We start from the raw sequence: 20,564 nt of genomic DNA on the forward strand, positions 1-20,564 counted from the left end.
TTACTATTCAGTACAGTCTATAATGTGCGAAAAAGGCGTCACATGATACATATCACAAGGGGCTTTTAGAGAAAATCCAGAGGGAATCCAAAGCTTTGTCGTGAACAACAGGGCCTGGACTGGAGGACTGCTAAGCTCCCATTAACAGGTCCACGCTTCTTTGATCCTCTAACCAGAGGAGATTTTTTTTTTAATTTTTGGTTGCTTTGGGTCTTCATTGCTGCGCACGGGCTTTTCTCTAGTTGCAGTGTGCGGGCTTCTCATTGCAGTGGCTTCTCTTGTTGCGGAGCACAGGCTCTAGGCAAGTGGGCTTCAGTAGTTGCATCACACAGGCTCAGTAGTTGCGGCTCCGGGCTCTAGAGCGCAGGCTCAGTAGCTGTGGCACATGGGCCTAGCTGCTCCGTGGCATGTGGGATATTCCCGGACCAGGCTCGAACACGTGTCCCCTGCATTGGCAGGCAGATTCCTAACTACTGCGCCACCAGGGAAGTCCCCAGAGGAGCTTTAATGAAGCCAAAGATGGCCTGAGGTTTGGTGCTGGCTGGTTAGGGAGGAGGGGAGCTCATTAGCTACAAGGAGGAAGCAGGGGACTATCAGATGCTCAGTGATGGTTCCAGGAAGTGACCGCCGCCATGTGGTTCCAGGCCCCTGCATGTAATTCTCGCTGCCTGACTTGTTTCAGAGGAGCCCTCCAGAGCCCAGCTCTGACTCAGCCGGTGCCACTGAGTCTCCGCCGCTCACTAGCCTCTGCCACTCAGGGACAAACCATCCCGGCTTCAAGTCACTGAGCTGCAGCGACAAACAAGAGAACATGAATCCAGAATGGGGAAAAAACCCAAAAAACAACAAGTATAAACTTGAGATTCAGGTAACATGAGAAGACCTACTGTGTCAGGCACTGTGGGAGACATAAACCCAGGCTCCTGGGTCTGGAATATTCACCCTGTAGTTTGACAGTTCAGCCCCTGCTTGGCTGCCTGGGACCCCGAGGTACTGCTCAAGCCAGGCTGGAACTTCCTGAACTTGGTCATACCCTCTACCTTAAAAGGAGAGTTTTAAGATAACTCTGAACCCAGTGGAGAGTTTAATTCTCATGTAAAGTTAGATTTAGAGGGAAAAAAAATGTGTGTTGAAAAACAATGACTCCTAAATGTATGTATTCCCTACTATCTTGAGAACCTGCTTGCACAAACTTAGTAGAGAAGAGAAACTACAGTCCAAAGAGGACAGCTCACCACGGCCATAGAGCGGGCTGCTGCTGAGCGGGGGCGGGCCAGCGGGGCTGGGCTGCTGTGCCCTGGGCTGCACGATGATCTGGTAGCCCTGCATGAGCCGCTGGCAGACAAACTCCTCAAACACCTGCTGAGCCGTCATCTGCACACCTTCCTCGTCCCTCCTGAAAAGACAGACGGCTGTTCACAGGACATGCCTGGCCCAGGGCCATGTGACACTCATAGAGTCCCCCGGTCCTTGGCTTCATCCCCACGAGCCAGCCCTGATGACCCTTCCGTGGTGGTAAGTGAAACTAACGATTTGTAAACCAGTCTTGGGAGAAACAAAAGCTGCGCGCCTTTCCTCTGCCACCGACCTGTCGATGTCGGCCTCTGGGAGGAGATCGTAGCAGCCCTCTGTGTAGTCATTCTGCAGGCCCTGGCGGTCGGGGAAGTAGTCCGTGGTGAGGGGGAGGCACGCCGGAGTAGTGAGAGACTTCCAGTCCACGCCAACTGTGCAACAGAAGCCTGGCACTACAGGGGGAGCAGACAGCGTCAGAACTGCCTCGTGTGAACAGGGAGGAAGGTACGTGTAGTCACCAGGCAGGTGTAGGATGGCCGGGGGGGGGGGGGGGGGGGGGGGGGGGGGGGGGGGGGGGGGGGACGAAAGGAGGGGTAAGGAGAAAGTAGGTGGTGACAGGTGATAAAATTGCCAGGAAAGGGGGGGGGGGGGGGGAGAAAGAGAGAGAAACAGAGGCTGTTAGACAACGCAGTGCTTATCCAATCCCATCATGCAAATGGGATGCACAGCCGATACTTTTCATTTTCTGCTGATCATGAGCTACAGCCGCGATGCCAGTGAGGTTACCGCAGGGCAGGCCAGGCCAGGCAGTTACACATCGAAGCAAATCAACATTCCGAAACTGGAAGAGAGGCTCGAGCTGGAAGCCTCCCCTGGGCTGATGGAGAGGAAGGGTGGGGAGAGGAGGAGAGCGCAGCCGGATTTTGGAGCTGGATTTTGGAGCGAATAGCACACGGGAGCAGAATTCAGGAACACTTTCAGGATTGCAAAAATAAGTTACAGATCCAAAAGGGTAGGAAGAGGAATCAAGGAAGGATGCCTGGGAGTTACAAGGCCGGAACTTTAGGAGACAGAGTTTAACAATCTAGAAATGAAAGCTGCCATCAGCAGAGTGGGCCCGACCACATGGGTCTGTCCAAAACCTCCTGCTCTTTGGGTAAAGCAGGGTTTCTCCACCTCGGGGCATGAAGGCTATTCTAGACCAGATAACTCTTTGTTGTGGGGGTTGTCCTGGGCATTGTAGGATGTGAGCAGCATCCCTGGTCCCTACTCACTAGATGCCAGTGACATCTTCTGGTTGTGAAAACCAAAAATGTCTGTAGACATGACCAAAAGTGCCCTGAAGTGCAAAATATTCCCCAGTTGAGAATCAGAGTTAAAGTAATGGGGTGGTAATCTCTCTAAGTCATTTAAGTGAAAATTATTTGTCAAATCTCCATGCGAGGGAGCAATGAGCAACAGAAACACTCCGCGCCTCTGCCTCTGCATTCCCAGTGAGACCCTCACGCACCTCACTTCTCGTGGTGCCCTGTGACTTACCGTGTGCTGTACCCCCTCACATCACCTCCTCCGAGCAGGTGTGGAGGCATCATCGGCCCCTTTAAACACCTGGCCGAGCCGAACCCACCAGAGGTCACAGGGCCAGAAGCCACTCTGCTCAGGGATCTTTCCTCCATACAGTGACCGACACACCACCCAGGGCAACAGAGCCTCCCTGAGCCCAGAGTTAGGGACAAGAAGGGGATTGCACCCTGAGTCCCAGCAGGAAACATGCCCTGTGTGGCAGCCCTGCTTTGGGGAAGATGACTTGACCTGCAACAGGCCTAACTCCACGGTCTCCACTCCAGGTCCTGGGCTGACTTTTGGTTGGTTGGTTTGAATTTTATTTTATTGTGGTAAGAACACTTAGCGTGAGATCTACTATCTTAGCAAATTTTTAAGTGTAGTGGAGGGTAGGGTGAGGTGGGGTGGGATGAATTGGGAGAATGGGATTGACATATATACACTAATATGTATAAAACAGATAACTAATAAGAACCTGCTGTGTAATAAATAAATAAAAATAAATAAAATTAAAAAAAACAAACAACAACAACAAAATTTGTAAGTGTCCAATTCAGTATTGTTAACTGAGGACGGTGCCGAGCAGCAGGTCTCCAGAACTTACTCATCTCCCAGGACTGAAGCTTTACGCCCACCAATCAGCAACACCCCCCCCCACTGCCCACCTCCCCACAGGCCCCAGGCAATCACCACTCCACTCTCTGAGTCTATGCGGTTGACTCTATACAGGTCTTGTTAACTCCTTAATACTTCAAGGACTCAAAACACAGCCAAGGGGGAAGGGGGGAGGGAGAGGGATGGACTGGGAGTTTGGGGTTGGTAGATGCAAACTATTACATTTAGGATGGATAAACGACAAGGTCCTAATGTATAGCACAGGGAACTATACTCAGTCTCCTGTGATAAACCATAATGCAAAAGAATATGGAAAAAAAAAGTCTATATGTGTATAACCGAGTCACTTTGCTGTACAGCAGAGATTGGCACAATGTTGTAAATCAACTAGACTTCAATTAAAAAAAAAAATAAATTTTTTTAAAAAACGACACAGCCCACGATAACCTAGTTAACACCCCAATTCCCCATAGGGCAGACGAGGGATGAATTTGTTCACATTTCTCGGTTAGAACCAGCAGCAGAAGGTGGGCACACAATACAGTCCCCGTGGGGAGGCCAGAAACAGAAGACACTCTACTACTGTCCCTTCTTACATCGTTCTGGCCGTCACCAGCTTTCTGACCCTCAAGATTATAAAAACCTTTTAGAAATGGTGTCTGCGGGCACACACTGAGATACGGAGAATTCAAACCCCGTGGTGAGAAAAGCTCCCAGTTCTTAGCTTGATGATGTTCTTTTCATGGGTAAAAGGTCTGTGTGGCCTCTTTTCTACCTCCAGTATCTTCAGGCCCTGCAGAGGCCTCTGAGGAGGTCCCACCTCAGAATCATTCAGTTAACAGTAATAAACACAGATGACAAAATCCAGTGCTGGGGTTGTAGAGAAGAAACAGGCTCATCTATTCAGGGCTGGCAGCTTTCTAGAAAACAATCAATCTGCCAACTATTCTTTGGAATATATTCCGAGGATCTGAACCAAGAGAAAAAAACACACCCACTGCACCATGCATTATATGCTAAAAAACTAGAAATCACCCAAATGGCCATCATTAAGACATGATTATCCAAAGCACGATTTAATAATGTGTTTGATATTGCCATGAAAAATGACCAGTATGCCGGACCTGGAGAAGTAGTGAAATGATTGTTAAGTTCCTTAACAGTGGGGATAAAAAGACTTGGTGATGTACATATATCCACTGGTCACAATGAAGTAAAGCAAAATCGACCAAGCAGCAGAATTTTTTTTTTCTGGTATTTTGCTATTGTTGATATTTAGATGTTCAGCTATTTCAATAGACAAGGATGATCAAAGCAAATGCAACCCAGACAAACACTTCCAACTACAGGGATGTAAACAGTTTCAGGTCTTATTCCTTCCGACTTCTCCCCAGAGCCATCGTTAAGCATTTGAGAGCCAAGGCCAGCTCTGGGAATTCCGCTACCCTTCCTGTGTGGCCCCGAATCACATTCCAGAACAGGTCATTTGGCCTCCCTGCCACTCATGTTCCATCGGAGAGGCTGCAGAGTCTCCCCTCTCCCCTCACCACCCAGAGACATGTGAACTTCCAGACCATTCTCTTCCCAAAGGGCTCCCTCTTGCTCCCCCAGTGCCTTGACCATCCACCCCCACGCCTCCACCTCCCTGCCACCTTCCCCCGTCAGCAGGTCCCTCTTACTTGGGTCTGGAGAGGTAGAAACACTGTCGTCTAAAGAATCCTTATTCTGGGTCCTAGGATTCATACCTGTGGAAAGATGAAAAGAATCTGTGTCAGTGAGACTCATTCTGCAATAAAAGTTCTGACCAGTTATGGTTTTAAAAAAAAGCCCCAAACTGTAGCTAAAAATAAAAAACCAAGTACAAATTCTGTGTTGAGTATCTCCAACAGCACAAAAGAATCCATCAAAGAAAAATGAGCAATCTAAAGTTCGGGAAGGAGCCAGAACTTTACTCTGAGGTTATCAATACTGTTCGCCTAACGGGACCTTTAGGGTACATGCACAAAAGCAAACAGCAACCCACCACTTAGAATAAGAAATGGGACGGGGCTTCCCTGGTGGCGCAGTGGTTGAGAGTCTGCCTGCCAACACAGGGGACACGGGTTCGTGCCCCAGTCCGGGAAGATCCCACATGCCGCAGAGCGGCTGGGCCTACGAGCCATGGCCGCTGAGCCTGCGCGTCTGGAGCCTGTGCTCCGCAACGGGAGAGGCCACAACAGTGAGTAGGCCCGTGTACCGCAAAAAAAAAAAAAAAGAAAAGAAAAAAAACAGAAACGGGACGAATTTCAAAGTAATTTCAACTAATTAGAGCAAACTTTAGCAAACACAAGATGACCTATTTAAATTTAGTCCACTTAACAGTCATCCTCTGAAATTTTCTTTCCTGAATCATGGCTTCCTGGAATATGACACAGGACATCAAAACTCACTACTGCAAGAGAAAAGCAATGATTTTGCCTGTAACTGGGCTGAAAGGAAAAACAGAGAGTCTTTGAAATGCAACTTATTGACTGAAAAGTAATAGAACTAATTTCAAAACACACATTTCAATATTTAAATGTCCCTTTCAGGGCTTCCCTGGTAGCGCAGCGGTTAAGAATCCGCCTGCCAGTGCAGGGGACACAGGTTCGAGCCCTGGTCCAGGAAGGTCCCACATGCCACGGAGCAACTAAGCCCGTGCGCCACAACTACTGAGCCTGCGCTCTGGAGCCTGTGCTCCGCAACAAGAGAAGCCACCGCAATGAAGAGTAGCTCCCTCTCGCTGCAACTAGAGAAAGCCCGCCTGCAGCAACAAAGACCCAACGCAGCCAAAAATAAATAAAAATTAAAAAATTAAATGTTCCTTTCAAAACACATTTACTAGGAAATTCCCTGTCAGTCCAGTGGTGAGGACACCGCGTTTTCACTGCCAAGGGCAGGGGTTCAATCCCTGGTTGGGGAACTAAGATCCCGAAAGCCGCGCGTTTACATTTACTAGAAAATTAGGATAGGACTGGAAAGATCCTCACAAAACTGTCAACAGTGGCTATCTCCTAGAAGAAAGCTGGAGGAAGTGGTGGGAGGGAAAGGAGATCTTTGGCTTTTTACTGTAAATACTTTCGTGTCAGCTGAATCTTTTCTAACAAGAACAAATACTTACAAATCCCTTGTGAAATTTTTGAAAGGACAAGCTACGACCTGTGAGAAAGTATTTGCAAATCGCACCTCTGGCAGAGGACATGTATCCAGAACACATAAAGAACTCTAAAAACTCCAGAGCAGGAGAACAACCTGATGAGGAAATGCGCAAAAGATATGGACACACATACAGAAGGCACGTGAAAAGATGCTCAATGTCATTAGTCATTAGAGAAATGGCAAATCAGAAGTTCGGTGGGATACCTCTGCACCCGGGTCTCTTGGGACGGCTAGAAGGACTGCTCAAGCCAAGTGCTGACCAGGATGTGCAGCAACAGAAACCCTTATCCACTGATTGCAAGAATACAAAATGGCACACCACTTTGGAAAACAGTATTGCAGTTTCTTTAAAGGTTAAACATATATTGACCATTTGACCCAGCAATCCCACTCCTAGGAATTCACCTAAGAGAAATGAAGATTGATGCTTACACAAAAACCTGTTATGTAAGTTATGTAAGTGTGGCTTTATTCACAACCCAAATGTCTTCCACCTGGTGAAGGGATAAACTAATACATCTATACAATGGAATACGATACGGCAATAAAAAGTACTGAACACGACTGGGGATGCCGGCAACAACTTGGATGAATCTCGAATTATGCTCAGTGAAAGAAGCCAGGCTCAGAAGGCTTCAAGTTGTATGATTCCATGTGCAAGACTTGCTGGGAGAGACTAAAGGGACAGAGAACAGATCGGTGGTGGCCAGGGGAGGAGGGAGGGATTGAGTACAAAGAAGCAGCACAAAGAATCTGAGGGGTAATGGAAATGTTCTGTATCTTGATGTCTTTGTTGGTGCTTATGACTCTATGCATTTGTCAAAACTCATAGAACTGTACACTAAACAGAGTGAATTCTACTGTATGTAAATTTTAAAGTAAATAATTTTTTTTTTAATTCAGAAAGATGATGTCACTCGGCCTAAACAATTTTAGAACTTCTTTTTTGGAGCTGTCTTCAGTAGATTTTTAAAAATTACTAGCCATCATAATAAGAAGATACAATCTATTAAGTCAGAAAAATAACAGTGCTTCATTTTATTCAAACCCACACTGAGGCAAATGTGAGGTAGGTGTTATCCCTTTTCCACAGATAAAGAAACTGAGGCACAGAGAAGTTAAGTAATTAACTGAAGATCACACGGTAAGGAAGTGACACCTGCATTTAGACTCTTTCTGCGCAACTCTATAGATGCTTTATTTCCTGACTATCCAAATGGGGCACCAGTTTTCATCTATTGAAAATGTTATCTGTTCTCTGCCAACAGCCAAAAGCCATTTGTAGCTAAATTTTCTGAAGAAGCTAGCCTGACTGACAGCATCCATTTTCACACAAACACAAAGCATAACAAAGAAGAAGCAATGGGGTGGTTTTCCTTGTCTGGCCTGAGAACTGGTATGAAGGCAATTATAAAACCGGCATTCTCCAAGCGATGCGAGCAATAGGAGAATTACTAATACATCGCCTCATGGGTTTGGATTCTAAATTTCATCATCAGAGCACCTTTTTTTTTTTTTTAACCCAATCCACACTTCGTCTACGAGAACTGAAATTCTTACCCTCATAAAGAAACAGTTCAACTTAAGAATTGTGTGAGCAATTGTTTGAGTTCAAAGAGGCAACCCATCAAAGGGTTCTCGGAGCACCTCTGGCTTTTGGGCCCAGAGCAGACCTGCCCATCTCTAAGGGATAAAGCATGTTCAGCCTTTTGTGCCTCCCCTGTCTTCCATCCCCAAACACATTTTATTTGAAAGAAATGAAAAGAATTTAATGAAAAGAATTTGAAGAAATAAATATTTTAAAGGCTTCTTCGAAGCTATTTTCACAGTTTCCTTGCATCTCAAGCCCAGCACACAGCCTCTCCCTGCAGCTCTGCCTCTGAGGCTCAGCTTCAGGCCCACAGACTCACCACTGGCATGTGAAGAACCCAACGACCTGGGAGGGCGGCGGGGGAGGGGAGACCTCCTGGGCGGGCGGCTCTGCTACAACCCAACATTTGGGAATGAACCTCACTCTCAAAGTTGAAAGCCAGACGCACCGCTCGGGGAGCCAATGCTCAGAAGAGTCAACTCAGCTCTGTCTCTCTTGACAGCTGTTCGGAGTCAAGCAGTGTGAATGTGTTCGCTGGTTGCTAACGTTTGGCCAAAAAAGGTAATCCGTGTGGGGCCTTTGGGGCTGCTTCCAGGGGACACCTGTGCCTGGGGCGAGTCACTTCTTCTCTCTGGGCTACAGAGATGGTACTTCCCCACAAACACCCAGCCTGGCCTGGGTGAGTAACTCTGTGCGCTCTGATTTACTTTGCCTGGTAGCTCTCGGTCCAAATCTGCTGCACGTATCTAAAACTCAACACAAACACCAAGTTGCAGATTCTGAGTCCCGACAGTAAAGAGAAAGAAAACTTGGCATCCACTGATTTTCTTTATCAAAATTCTCTAGCACAGTTACCCCCATCAGGGGGATGACACTAACAAGTCTTATAAACGGGTGCCCAGTTAAAGAAACAGAGGGATAAACGCTGCCTGCCCAGACCAACCAACCACCTGGTTCCTGCTGGGCAGCACAGGGCCAGGAGAGAAACCCGCAGAGATGCCAGCCCTGTGAATCACAACTCACCTATGAGTCAGGTCCAAATGCAGGCGAAATCAGAGTCACGCCTGCATGCCTGCACATGGTGCAAACCGCCAAGGCCAGGAGGCAGAGGTGGGTCACAGATGAGGTTTTCCCGTTTCTCTTCCATTTTTTAATGAGGGAAATGTTCACTAGTTTTGTTTCAGCCCCCACTTTGTCCCCAGACAAGGACCCAATGTGATAATTTTGCCCTTAAGGAACCCGATCTACTTCTGGTCCTTCAACAACTCTGTGAGGCAGGCAGGCAGGTGAAGATCTTTATGTCCATTTCATGATCTAACTTCTATTTTCCAAGGGTCACTCTGAACCACTGTGCTGAAAATAAACTCTACGGAAGGGCAAAGGGAGGAGGCTGAGAGACCAGTCAGCAGGCCACTGCAACAATCCAGGTGAAAGATGAAGGCCTCTTGGGTTGGGCTGACTGGTGGAAGTGATGAGACATGCTAAGATTCTGGATATACCTGAAGGTAGATCTGACAGTAACTGGTCATTGCACATGGTAATACAAATTAGAATGATTTTCCCTAATTTCTCTCTGTGGTTAGCTGACATAATTGATCAAGAAGTACAAAAGCGGGCTTCCCTGGTGGCACAGTGGTTGAGAATCCACCTGCCAATGCAGGGGACACGGGTTCGAGCCCCGGTCTGGGAAGATCCCACATGCCACGGAGCAACAAAGCCCGTGCGCCACAACTACTGAGCCTGTGCTCTAGAGCCCATGCTCCTCAGCAAGAGAATCCACCGCAATGAGAAGCCTGCACACCACAACAAATAGTAGCCCCCACTCGCCACAACTGGAGAAAGCCCGCGTGCAGCAACGAAGACCCAGCGCAGCCAAAGAAAAATAAACAAACGCAGAAACAAACAGTGGGCCCAGGATATGCCAAGTGTACAACTGCGTCTGGAGTTACGTGGAAATGTGCCTCACACCTCCTGGGAAGGCGCGGGGGGAAGCAAAACCACCAGGGAGGGCTCCAAGGAGGAGGTGTTGTTGGAGCTGATCCATAAAGACCAAGTGGATGTTTACAAGGCAGAATCAGGGGTTGAAGATAAAGGAAAAAGCATATTCTGTAGACGGACTAGTCTATGCACAGAAACATGAGGACAAAGATCTTCTGAGAAGGCACGACAACAGCTGGAATATAAACTGTGTTCATCTAATAAGAGTAATGACAACAACAGCTCTCGTTTGCTGAGTGCTCACCATGCGTGCCAGGCACTGTCCTTAGCGCTTTGCGTGGATTATTATCACACTTAATACTCAACCCTCCTCACAGATGAAGAAACCGAGGTACAGAGCAGTTAAGTACCTGGCCCAAGGGCCTCGCCGCTCTTTAGAGGTGGAGTCAGGACTCATGTCCTAAGATTCCAGAGCCTGTGTTCTTCCCACATGCAGGGCTACGTGGGAGTAGAGGCAGGTGAAGGTGTAAAGGCAGGTGGGGCCCAGGCGACGACAGGCATTACAAGCTGTGAAGAACCAATAAACGGTTCATATGTGGGACAGACAGGGTGATCAGACCAGACCTGCATTTGGAAATGGCTCATTGGTGACAGTACAGGAGATGGATCGGAGGGGACACGAACAGAGCAGGAGGATGATTTGAAGGCTACGGTGACAATCGTGGCCAGAAATGACACGGGTCTGAAACAAAGCAACGGTGGTGAGAATGGAGAATGTGGCCCAGAGTCAGAAAAGGAGGGGCAGGTGGGCAGGCGGTGGGACAGCAAGACGCGAGCTCAGCTGCCGGTAATTAAGGATGAGGTAGCCGGGGGTCATCCAGGTGGGGAGGCCCATCAGGTAGATGGATCTACGACTCAGGAGCCCAACAGCGAGAAGGTGAGCCCGAGGTGCAGGGGGCAGCAACCGCTTTCCCAATGCATGTGCACCAGGGAACTCTTAGCTCAGAGGCCTCTAGGATGGTGTCATTTGAGGATCTTCCACACCAATCGCTGAATAAGGATTCTTTGCAACTTCCTGCTTTTCCCCAGACTAGATTGTAAAGTTCCAAGACTCGTCTTCTGAGGAATCATCTGGTCTACGTGAGCTACCCACCCCAGGCCCGGAAGCACTCCACGACCACTGTGGGCAAATCCTGGTGCTGTTACCACCTGAGCCCATGGTTCCCCAGCTTCAGGTCACCAGGAAGCTCGCTCAAAGTATGGTCCCATGAGCCCCAGAGCAGCCCTGCTTGGTACAACCTGACCCCAAACAGCCAGGAAGGTCAAACTCTGGGTTCCTATAAAATGGCTCCTTCTTTTAGCAAAACAATAGAAATGTTCCCTTTAGCGTATTCTGAAGGTACTTTAAAAGAGTCTGGTAGACAAGTAACATTTTTAGCCCCCTGAGTACATGGATGAAAGGTATCTTACTCATCCCCAAATTTTTATTCAATTTGTTTTCTCATTCAAAATAATGACAGAAAAGATGCACTAGAAATAGGAAGGAAATAAGTATAATCCTTTAGTAATTCTCTCACTGCCAGTCCAGTTTCCGAGCCTTAGCTATAGGCCTCTAGAAACGTCGCTGGCTGAATTCACCCGTGAATGGAGGAAAACTTCATTCACCAACTTAATACAACTTCACTTTCATTACGCCTTCCTTAAGCCAAGTTCCACAAATGCAAGTTAACTGATAGAAAACTAAGACACAAAGTAGCAGCACCATTTTTTCTTTCAGTTTTAATGTTTTTCATATTCATTTTGTACAATTATCTGTCCTTTGAGGCTTTCCAAAATCTGCCCCCCACCCATCCAAATTCATGTTCCCCTACCCCTGTAAGGGCTCTCTGAATACTGCTGCTGAAATCAGAAAGAGCAGGACACCTGGCTACTGGCCTGAGAGATTAGTGTAACATCTCCACATCTCTGGGTGTTATGTTGCCGTATATGTAAAATATACTTAATAACCTACTCCCTACTGGGATGATCGCATAAGATAACAGATATACAAGTGCTTCCAAAAAGCATAAACCCTGTATTAATACAAGTTCCTACTCTCCCTCCACTTAGAATCCCTCACCTTCTCACTCTCCTCCTGACCAAATTCTACCCCTTCGCGTCTGAGATGCGTGCCCACTTCTGTAAGCAACAACGTCACCCTTCTCTTCTCTGAACTCGTAGCTGGAACCACACTGCTCCCTCTGGGTCTCTCCTGATTGTTTTTATGGGGGTGGGTTTGCCCACACACACACACATAATTTAAAGCTCTCAGGCCTGGTGTTGCCCACTACAGTGATCTCATAAGCAGCCCTCAATCATGACTCACTGACAGTCCAATGATAAATGTGTTCTTGACCAACACGTTCTCTGCTAAAAACGTAAAGTGCAGCCCATTTATAATTCCATGCATTATACAGCACTGCTTCTAAATAGGTCACCCAAAATTGTGGCTGAAATGATCCGGAAATAGACGTGGCCCTGCTTTTCTGGTTCCCACCTCGCTTCTAGGTGTAGGCCTGCTCTGAGCATCCCCACTCTGTTACCTCTTGGGTTGCTTACCTGCACCACTGCTGCTGAGCAGGCTGACAGAAAGCTCTTCTGTTCCAGTGAAGTTCAAGAAGGATGTGCCATCGCCAGGCTGGTGGGAAGTGCTGTGCCTGCAGAGAACAAAGCCCAGCCGCCTGGCTTAATGAGGATCATCACCTCTTTTATCCTGCTCACCCTGTCTCCAGGGGGTTTTCATCAAAACCAGGCCTGAACATTTGGCCACACAGGCTGGCAAACACTAAGACCCATACCATGGCCGCCAGGCTGCGGGGCTTGGAGTGTGTGCCAGCTCTGGCCTCCTGCCCTGGCACCCCAGCTGCTTCCCCACTGCCACGTCAGATGCCTGCCCCCTCTGTCCTAAGCCTCCCCTTGCTGATACCCACAGGACAATGTGACGTGCTTGAATAGAGGTACCAAGTTAACCTGGGAAAGAGGTTATGCCCTGCCTGTATCCCTCATCCATCCCATGGGATGTTGGGATGACGGAAAAGGGATCAAAGATTGCTCTTTGCAAAGGTAACAGATCACAGCAACAGCGGGTAGTGTAGCATGGACTCGAGCATGTCAAGGCTTAAATGACTTTCTTCCTAGGCTGACTCTCCTCGGATGCCTTGTAACACATTCAGGATCCTGGTTTGAAAAGACTTGTTTCTATAAACACAGGCCTTGGTTTCCATTGCTTTTAGCATCAACTTCTTCTAAACCCAACAGTGGAATTCCTCAATGACCAAAATGACAAAAGTCATAGACTGACTGCCCGAAACACACAGCGGGAACCACCTGCCTTGGAACTCGTTTTCTCCCATGACTGAGGATTAGGAGAAACTCATGTTTGAGGTTGACAAAGCGTGTTTTGACTTAAAGCAGAAGCTAAAGCAGGGCCTGGGGAACATCTCTGGCAAAAGCATCTCAGGCTATTTGCTGTGCACTGGCCCGGTGGCAGGGACGACGCTGACAAAGGCAAGGCCCGCACGCGTGCACACGGTGTCTCCGAGCCTCACGAACGTGACGTTTCGCGGGCAGTCTATTCTGCTGTTGCCCTGGGTGCCCGAGCGCGTTCTCGCAGTACCTCCCACCCAGTACCCCGTGCCCGGCCTCACCTTCCAGTGGCTTCATGGTATGCCAACTCCAGCAGCTCTGCAGAGGAGTGGGTCGGGTCCCTCTGCCCGCTGCCCTGCAGCTCTGCCATGTTCTGTCGTGTCTGGTGATGGATCTGGATGGCCTCTCCAGATGGTCCTGCCCAGACAAAGATCCACTGAGCATCATTCCCCCGACAGCCAGTGCTGTGTACCTCACCTCAACCTTCCTTCCTTCCCGCTGCTGGGACGCGGGTGATTGAAAGGCAACCACACCACAGAGGCATGTCCTGTCTGTGACCCTCTGGCTCCCAGATGGGACATCGCCTCTTCCAAGCAAGGCTCATCCTCCTGTGAGGCCTCAGTCTAAAAATATTTTGGGGTCCTCTGTCTCGCACATGTCAACTGAGACACAGTAAAGAAAGATAACAGTATGGGAGACAAGGGTCCCTCCCAGGATGGTCAACATGGGCGAAACGAGAAGGGACACACGAGAGAAACACCGATGACTCTGTTAGTACCTGAGATGATAACAGCTCCTACTTCAAGAGCAGAGGACGCACAAGGGCAAAACGGACATCGAGTAGGAGATAAGTGAGAATTAGTCGCATCTACGGAAACATGCTTCCTGGAGAATGATAGGTTTCAGAGCTGAGTGTCCAACCAGGTTAGCGGGGATTGAAGGAGAGGGTATTGGGCAAACCCCAAACGTGGAAGAGGCAAAACACAAGCTGGAGGCCACAAACTCGCTTGGGAAAGAGAAAAACCTCTGAGGATGGGGGTGAGGAGGCGGGAGGTTGGGGAGCCTGGCAGAGGAGGGCCTCGGCTCTTAGAGGGCCAGGTGGGCACAGTATTTAGTAAATACATTTAGCTTTAGAAAAGCGTGTGTGATGGGGGTGGGGGGAAGCACAGAAGCAGGAGAGCTGACAGTCATGGAAGAAACATCAATAGTTCTCGTAAGAGAACTTGAAGGGAGCCAGTGGGGATGATGATGGGGAGGAAGGGACACCAGAAAGAAACAGGTAAGGTGACAGATTCGGATAGAGATAAGAGGGGCAAAAAGGGGGCTGGGAATGACCCCCAATTACAGCCAAAAGAACCAGATTCATTGCTCACTTATTTAACTTGTAACTCCGAAAGCAAGTACCAAAGAAAATAACTAGACACTTGCAAGCATTCAGCAGGATGGCTTCATGAAAACACCCAGGCGGTTAATGTACCTGTTCCTCCCCAGCCCAGTAACAGCCCATCAAGCTGAAGTTTAATTTTAGCCACAGCTTTATAAAACCTTACTGTCATCTTCTTTAGGACAGAACACAGATCAAAAAGGATGAGCTAGGAAAAACAGTGAATTTGAAATAAAAAAATTTATTTTTTAGTTTTGATTGGTTTTGAACCTTATTTAAATGGTATCATACAGAAAGTACACTTTTATGGCAGGCTTCTTTCATTACGTTTGTAAATTTAAACATGGTTTGGAATATGGCTGTAGTTTGTTTTTATTTCAGCTTCCCATTATAAAAAATAGAACTCGTTTATTTTAAGCTTTTTTCCCCCAATTTATTTAAACTAAAAAAAAGAAAAAGAAAAAAAAGAAATTGTTCACCCATTTCTCAAAAAAAAAAAAAATTTTTTTTTTCTGCTGTCAGAGACCCTGAGAGGAAACAAAGTAACATAACTCCGTGTAACCAAGACTGTAACACTGACATCCAGAGAGTAAGGAAAGGAAGGAGTGAACAAGAAGAGGGACATTCGTCTCAGGAAAGAAAGCAGGTGGCAAAGCACAGTCCCTGTCAAACAGAAAAAGGAGCCCTTGGGTCTACACAGCTGGCTAGCTACAAAGTCCTCAAGGATCCTCACAAGAGCCCCGGGACAGACAAAGTGGGCGTGGCCACCCCATCTTCCAGGTGGGGCACCACAGGTGCAGAGAAAATGACACCTTTGACCAAGGCCACTCAGGGGACACCAGGACTAGGAGTTCCCAGTCAGGGCTCTTTCCCGAGCGCCCAACTTACCCACAGGAAAAGTGTGCATCCAGCGCCTCCTGTTGGACGTAAGCTTCATGGGCATCCGCGAGGGTGCAAAGGGGTTGATCAGTGCGCGCTGGGGCATGTATCCCCCAGGTCGAAAGTGCAGCATGGACTCTGCGCTGCCCACGTGGAACCTCCCCGGCGCACTGGAGTCCCGCTGTGGTGGCTCCATCATGTTCTCCAGGACATCTGCCGGTTACCGTGGGGTGGGGGAGGCACAGAGAGAAAGCACAGGGTCACGGTGAAAGCAGAACTAGGAGGACGATCTGCAGAGGCTGACAAGGACCTTGGAGAGCATACATGTTAGGGAAGGAGGGAAATGAGTGAAATCGCCAAACTATAAAGGAATGAAATATTGGGTTTACTTTTTAAATACCTGGGAGAAGGGGGTTCTGGTTCCTAAATTACTGGCCCAGTGAAGCCACACCCAAACCTGATGGGGAGGACCACACACTGCCTGGAGACCTTAGATGTTGAGCTGGATGCAATGACTCAATAGTGGGTCTTGAGTTGTCTCCCTTTGGGGATGGGGCGGGTGCATTCTGCGTGTGGGAGGAACAATACATGTAGATATTTGGTGACCAGAAGGGCAGACCCTAGCAGAGATAGCCAATGTGTTCACTAGACCTGTTTGATTTTCCTCTGAGATACACAAGGAGACTGTAGTTTCCAGTCCCTTTGCGCTGGGGCCAAATAACTGAGTTCCAGCCAAGAGAACACAGGCAGAAGTGACATGCTCCACCCGAAGGCCTGGACCACAAACCTCTCCACACATGATCTCCATTCTCCTCTGCCCTGCTGTGGAAACTTTGGAGACCAATGTTGATGACCATGGCATCCTGGGATGGAAGGACCATGGGGCCCTGAGTGACTGGGTGGATCAGAAACCCCTCCCATTAATGCAGTGGCCTGGAACATGAGTAAGCAATCAAACATTACTGTGTTAAAAAAACTAAATTCTTGGGAGAAAAGAATGAAGAAATGGATGCATCCAGCCTTGACCAGGTAAGGAGATGGCACGATATTTAGACTCAACCTGTCCCATTCAATGGCAGACAGGTCCCTAACCTGAGTAGATCAAAGAGCTGAAACCTACAACCAACTCTGTTGGTGAGCATCCCATGTTTACTAAGCAAACACCCAGGTTAGAAAGTGGGTTCAGCAGATACAAATTCCATGGCATCAAGGAATGTCCACCATTTTCTACCCAATTCCTACCAAAGAACATGGTACATAGTAATATTTAATTCCTCAAGCCATTGTGCATGCAAGAAGAGAACATTCAGTTCTCCATGAAAACTGTATTTTTCACTGTAAATTAATGAAATTGATGGTCCAATTTATCAAATAAGAAAGAATACAGTCTAGTTAGTTATCATGGAAATAAAAGGAGAGAACTCAACTTTAAAAAAGGTGAGTACACACTTTGAAAAGGATAAGAAATAGGACTAAGGGCTAAAATGGGTCAAAAATATGGGTAGAGGAAAGGGGAAATGTTTCCTATGCTACACTGGGTAGGTGGATGGGTGAGAAGCCCTAAATATAACAGAGAAACTGGAAACAAAGGCCATGTGGGTGGCATTGCCTGACACTGTTCCAGTGAATTGCTTTTTGGCTTTTCCAATAAACTCTCACATATCATTAAGGATGTTGAAATCAATTCTACCATTCAGATAATTTTTAAGAAAACGTTTTCAGGGGCTTCCCTGGTGGCGCAGTGGTTGAGAGTCCGCCTGCCGATGCAGGGGACACGGGTTCGTGCCCCGGTCTGGGAATATCCCACATACCGCGGAGCGGCTGGGCCAGTAAGCCATGGCCGCTGAGCCTGCGCATCCGGAGCCTGTGCTCCGCAGCGGGAGAGGCCACAGCAGTGAGGGGCCCTTGTACCGCAAAAAAAGAAATACTTGTTTTCAAAGCTACTTGGATTAGGACTTCCCTGGTGGCGCAGTGGTTAAGAATCCGCCTGCCAATGCAGGGGACACGGGTTTGAACCCTGGTCCGGGAAGATCCCACATGCCGCCGAGCAACTAAGCCTGTGCGCCACAACTACTGAGCCTGCGCTCTACAGCCCATGAGCCACAACTACTGAAGCCCACGTGCCACAACTACTGAAGCTCGCACACCTAGAGACCGTGCTCCACAACAAGAGAAGCCAACGCAATAAGAAGCCCGCACACCACAACGAAGAGTAGCCCCCGCTCACCGCAACTAGAGAAAGCACACGTGCAGCAACGAAGACCCAATGCAGCCATAAATAAATATATATATAATTTAAAAAAATAAAAAGCTACTTGGATTAAGAGCAAATTTATCTCCTCAGAGAAGAACTGGCTTTTAGAATAACAAAGGTTTTTAAAGGATTAATGTGTAGTTTAACTTTTACTACAGACCCTTCTAAGAATACGTTTAACAGAATGGGAATATAACTGTCATGCAAACTCAGAAATTTCCAGAAGGTGGGAAAAAGCTAACCTAGAATTTTTTTTTTTTTTTGGCCGCAGAGTTTGCGGGATCTTAGTTCACCAACCAGGGTTTGAACCCGAGCCCTTAGCAGTGAAAGTGTGGAGTCGGGGAATTCCTAGAAATCTTCAAATGTATTAAAATTCTTTTGAATACTAACCCTAATTAATGTAGGTGACATAGGTTATATTCTATAGTTGTGTAATTAAATATCTCCTTTCTCTTTCAGAATTTCCTTTTTATACTTTGAACCAGTTTAAAAAAAAAAAAAACTTTTTTCAGCAGTCAAAAGATTTCTGGCTGTTGGCTCAGTGTCTATGGTGCCTAATGAATGAAAGATGAAAGCGCCCTGCTCCTCGGTCCTCAGGCCCCAGGAGCCACCAGCTTCCCCTTCAAAGTGCTGGGAAACACCCTTCACCCTTTGGGAATCCTTCCAGGGCAACAGGAGGCAGCTGTGTGCATACAACAGTCCTAAATCAGTGATTAAAAGTCAGGAGGGCTACTCCTCCATTTAGAAAACATTCTTGAAATATCAAAATTATGGAGGAGAATGATTAGTGGGAGGGTATGGCTCTAGAGGGGTAGCAGAAGAGAGGCCGTGAGGATGGAATATCTTAATTGTGGTGTGGTTACATATGTCTACACATGTGCTAAAACGTCACAGACACACACCCACCCACACACACCCACAAATGCATGTACGACCAGTGAGCTCCGAATAAGCTCTGTGGATTGTACAAAGGTCATGTTCCTGGTTTTAATGCTGTACTAGTTATGCGAGATGTTATCACTGGGGAAAATGAGTGAAAGCTACACAAGACCTCCCTGGGTTTTTTTTTTTTGGCATTTCCTATAAATCCATAATTATTTCACAACAGAAAGTTTTCCAAACAGGCAGGAGGGGGCTGTATACTTGAGTTGCAGATGCCACTGGATGGGTAAGATAAGATATAGGAAAAGCAGCACCTGTGCTCCCTGGGCCATGCCAAGTTAACAGGTCACTTGAAGTGGAATAGAGGAAAGAGGCTGTTTTAAGTGTGGCTCGAATGGAAATGCTAAGGAAATAAGTAAACACTTTAACCTTAGGCCTAAGAAAAGCTCTACCTTAACATATGGAAAGGTAGACAGTTATAGGGAAGAGAGAAGAAAGGGTAAAGACGAAAATAGTATAACACACACACACACACAAACAGCTAAGGCCATTCGTACTCACTGCACCTGCATGGAAATAATTAACACATGGGCCATAGAGCCCACACCTATCCATAGTCCCACCCATCCCCACTACAGGAAGGCAGCTATCCCCACCCTGCCCAGCCCTGCCCTCTGACCTCGAGTGCTGGTGTAGCCCAAGGAGCTGCTGACTTCATACTGGTGCAGGTGGGGGTGAGGGATCATCAGGATGTTGGCGCTCCTGCCCAGGGAACTGTCGTCAGAAGCCTGGCTCCTCACCTCCTCCGTGGGCAGCGGCTGGCCAGGCAGGGAAGGGCTGGATGAGACATCACAGGAGCTGGCGCTCTTCCGACTGTGACTCTCCCGCTCTCGCACGGACCTGGTGGGTAGAGACCAAGTCACACCAAGCGGGGGGTGCTGTCCCACCTAGAGTTACAACTCCCAAACGGATCCCCAGCCTGGGCTACATGGGAGGCCAATAACGAAAACCCCCAATGGGATCTCCGAGGAGGTAATGTAGGAGGGACTCTGCCCTGAGCAGCTGGAGACGTCGTGGAAGAAACGGGGGAGATGACTGACAGTCATCCAATGGCCGGAGTCCCAGGATCAGAGTTGTAAAGAAGCAATCGCTCAGCCTGACCCCACCTCATCCCACCATCAAGCTCGTGTCACTGAGAATGGGGTTGTGAACCGATGTCACCCGAGAGGAAACACACAGCACAGCCTGAGAAGTCTTCCAGCATCAAAAATTGAACCTAAATCTAACCAAGCCTCTAGAGATAATTGCCAGTTTACAGCAGATTCAGAGACAACAGGAAAAGTTAAATGTCATATGGAAACAAACAAAGGAAGAAAGCAAGACACTCTGCGGTCACAGAAAATGACATAAGAGAAAATGCAACATGTGCATCTTCTTCACATCCCAACTCAAACTAAGTAACTGTAAAAATCACAGTTTTGAGACCATTGGGAAATCTACAGAGGGACTGGCTATCAGGGATATTAAGGAATTAGTGTGAATTTTGTTACCAGTGACAAGGGTACTGTGATCACATTTTTTTT

The 20,564-nt window shown here is 47.7% G+C and overlaps 1 protein-coding gene across 12 annotated transcripts in view; it reads right to left on the bottom strand.

The window, feature by feature from the left end:
• The window catches only part of DEPDC5 (DEP domain containing 5), a 92,130-nt gene that overhangs the window by 40,051 nt on the left and 31,515 nt on the right, over window positions 1–20,564 (bottom strand). For 7 of the 12 annotated variants that reach the window (XR_003793775.1, XM_029224348.1, XM_029224387.1 and 4 more), the window contains exons 21-27: window positions 19,661–19,881; window positions 15,855–16,058; window positions 13,864–13,999; window positions 12,776–12,873; window positions 5,151–5,216; window positions 1,589–1,772; window positions 1,236–1,396 (exon numbers count right to left, since the gene is read on the bottom strand). Coding sequence is in view for 11 of the 12 variants with exons in the window: in XM_029224348.1 (XP_029080181.1) it covers window positions 1,236–1,396; window positions 1,589–1,772; window positions 5,151–5,216; window positions 12,776–12,873; window positions 13,864–13,999; window positions 15,855–16,058; window positions 19,661–19,881 (1,070 nt within the window). In the remaining variant the exon portion in view is untranslated. Of the gene's footprint in view, window positions 1–436; window positions 790–1,235; window positions 1,397–1,588; window positions 1,773–5,150; window positions 5,217–12,775; window positions 12,874–13,863; window positions 14,000–15,854; window positions 16,059–19,660; window positions 19,882–20,564 lie in introns of those variants that run through there. The other 5 variants (XM_029224390.1, XM_029224378.1, XM_029224358.1 and 2 more) reach the window with 3 other exon arrangements.

This window comes from Monodon monoceros, unplaced genomic scaffold (genome assembly GCF_005190385.1).
Source record: "Monodon monoceros isolate NGI ecotype Baffin Bay Population unplaced genomic scaffold, NGI_Narwhal_1 Super_Scaffold_1, whole genome shotgun sequence".
NCBI classification, from domain to species: Eukaryota; Metazoa; Chordata; class Mammalia; order Artiodactyla; family Monodontidae; genus Monodon; species Monodon monoceros.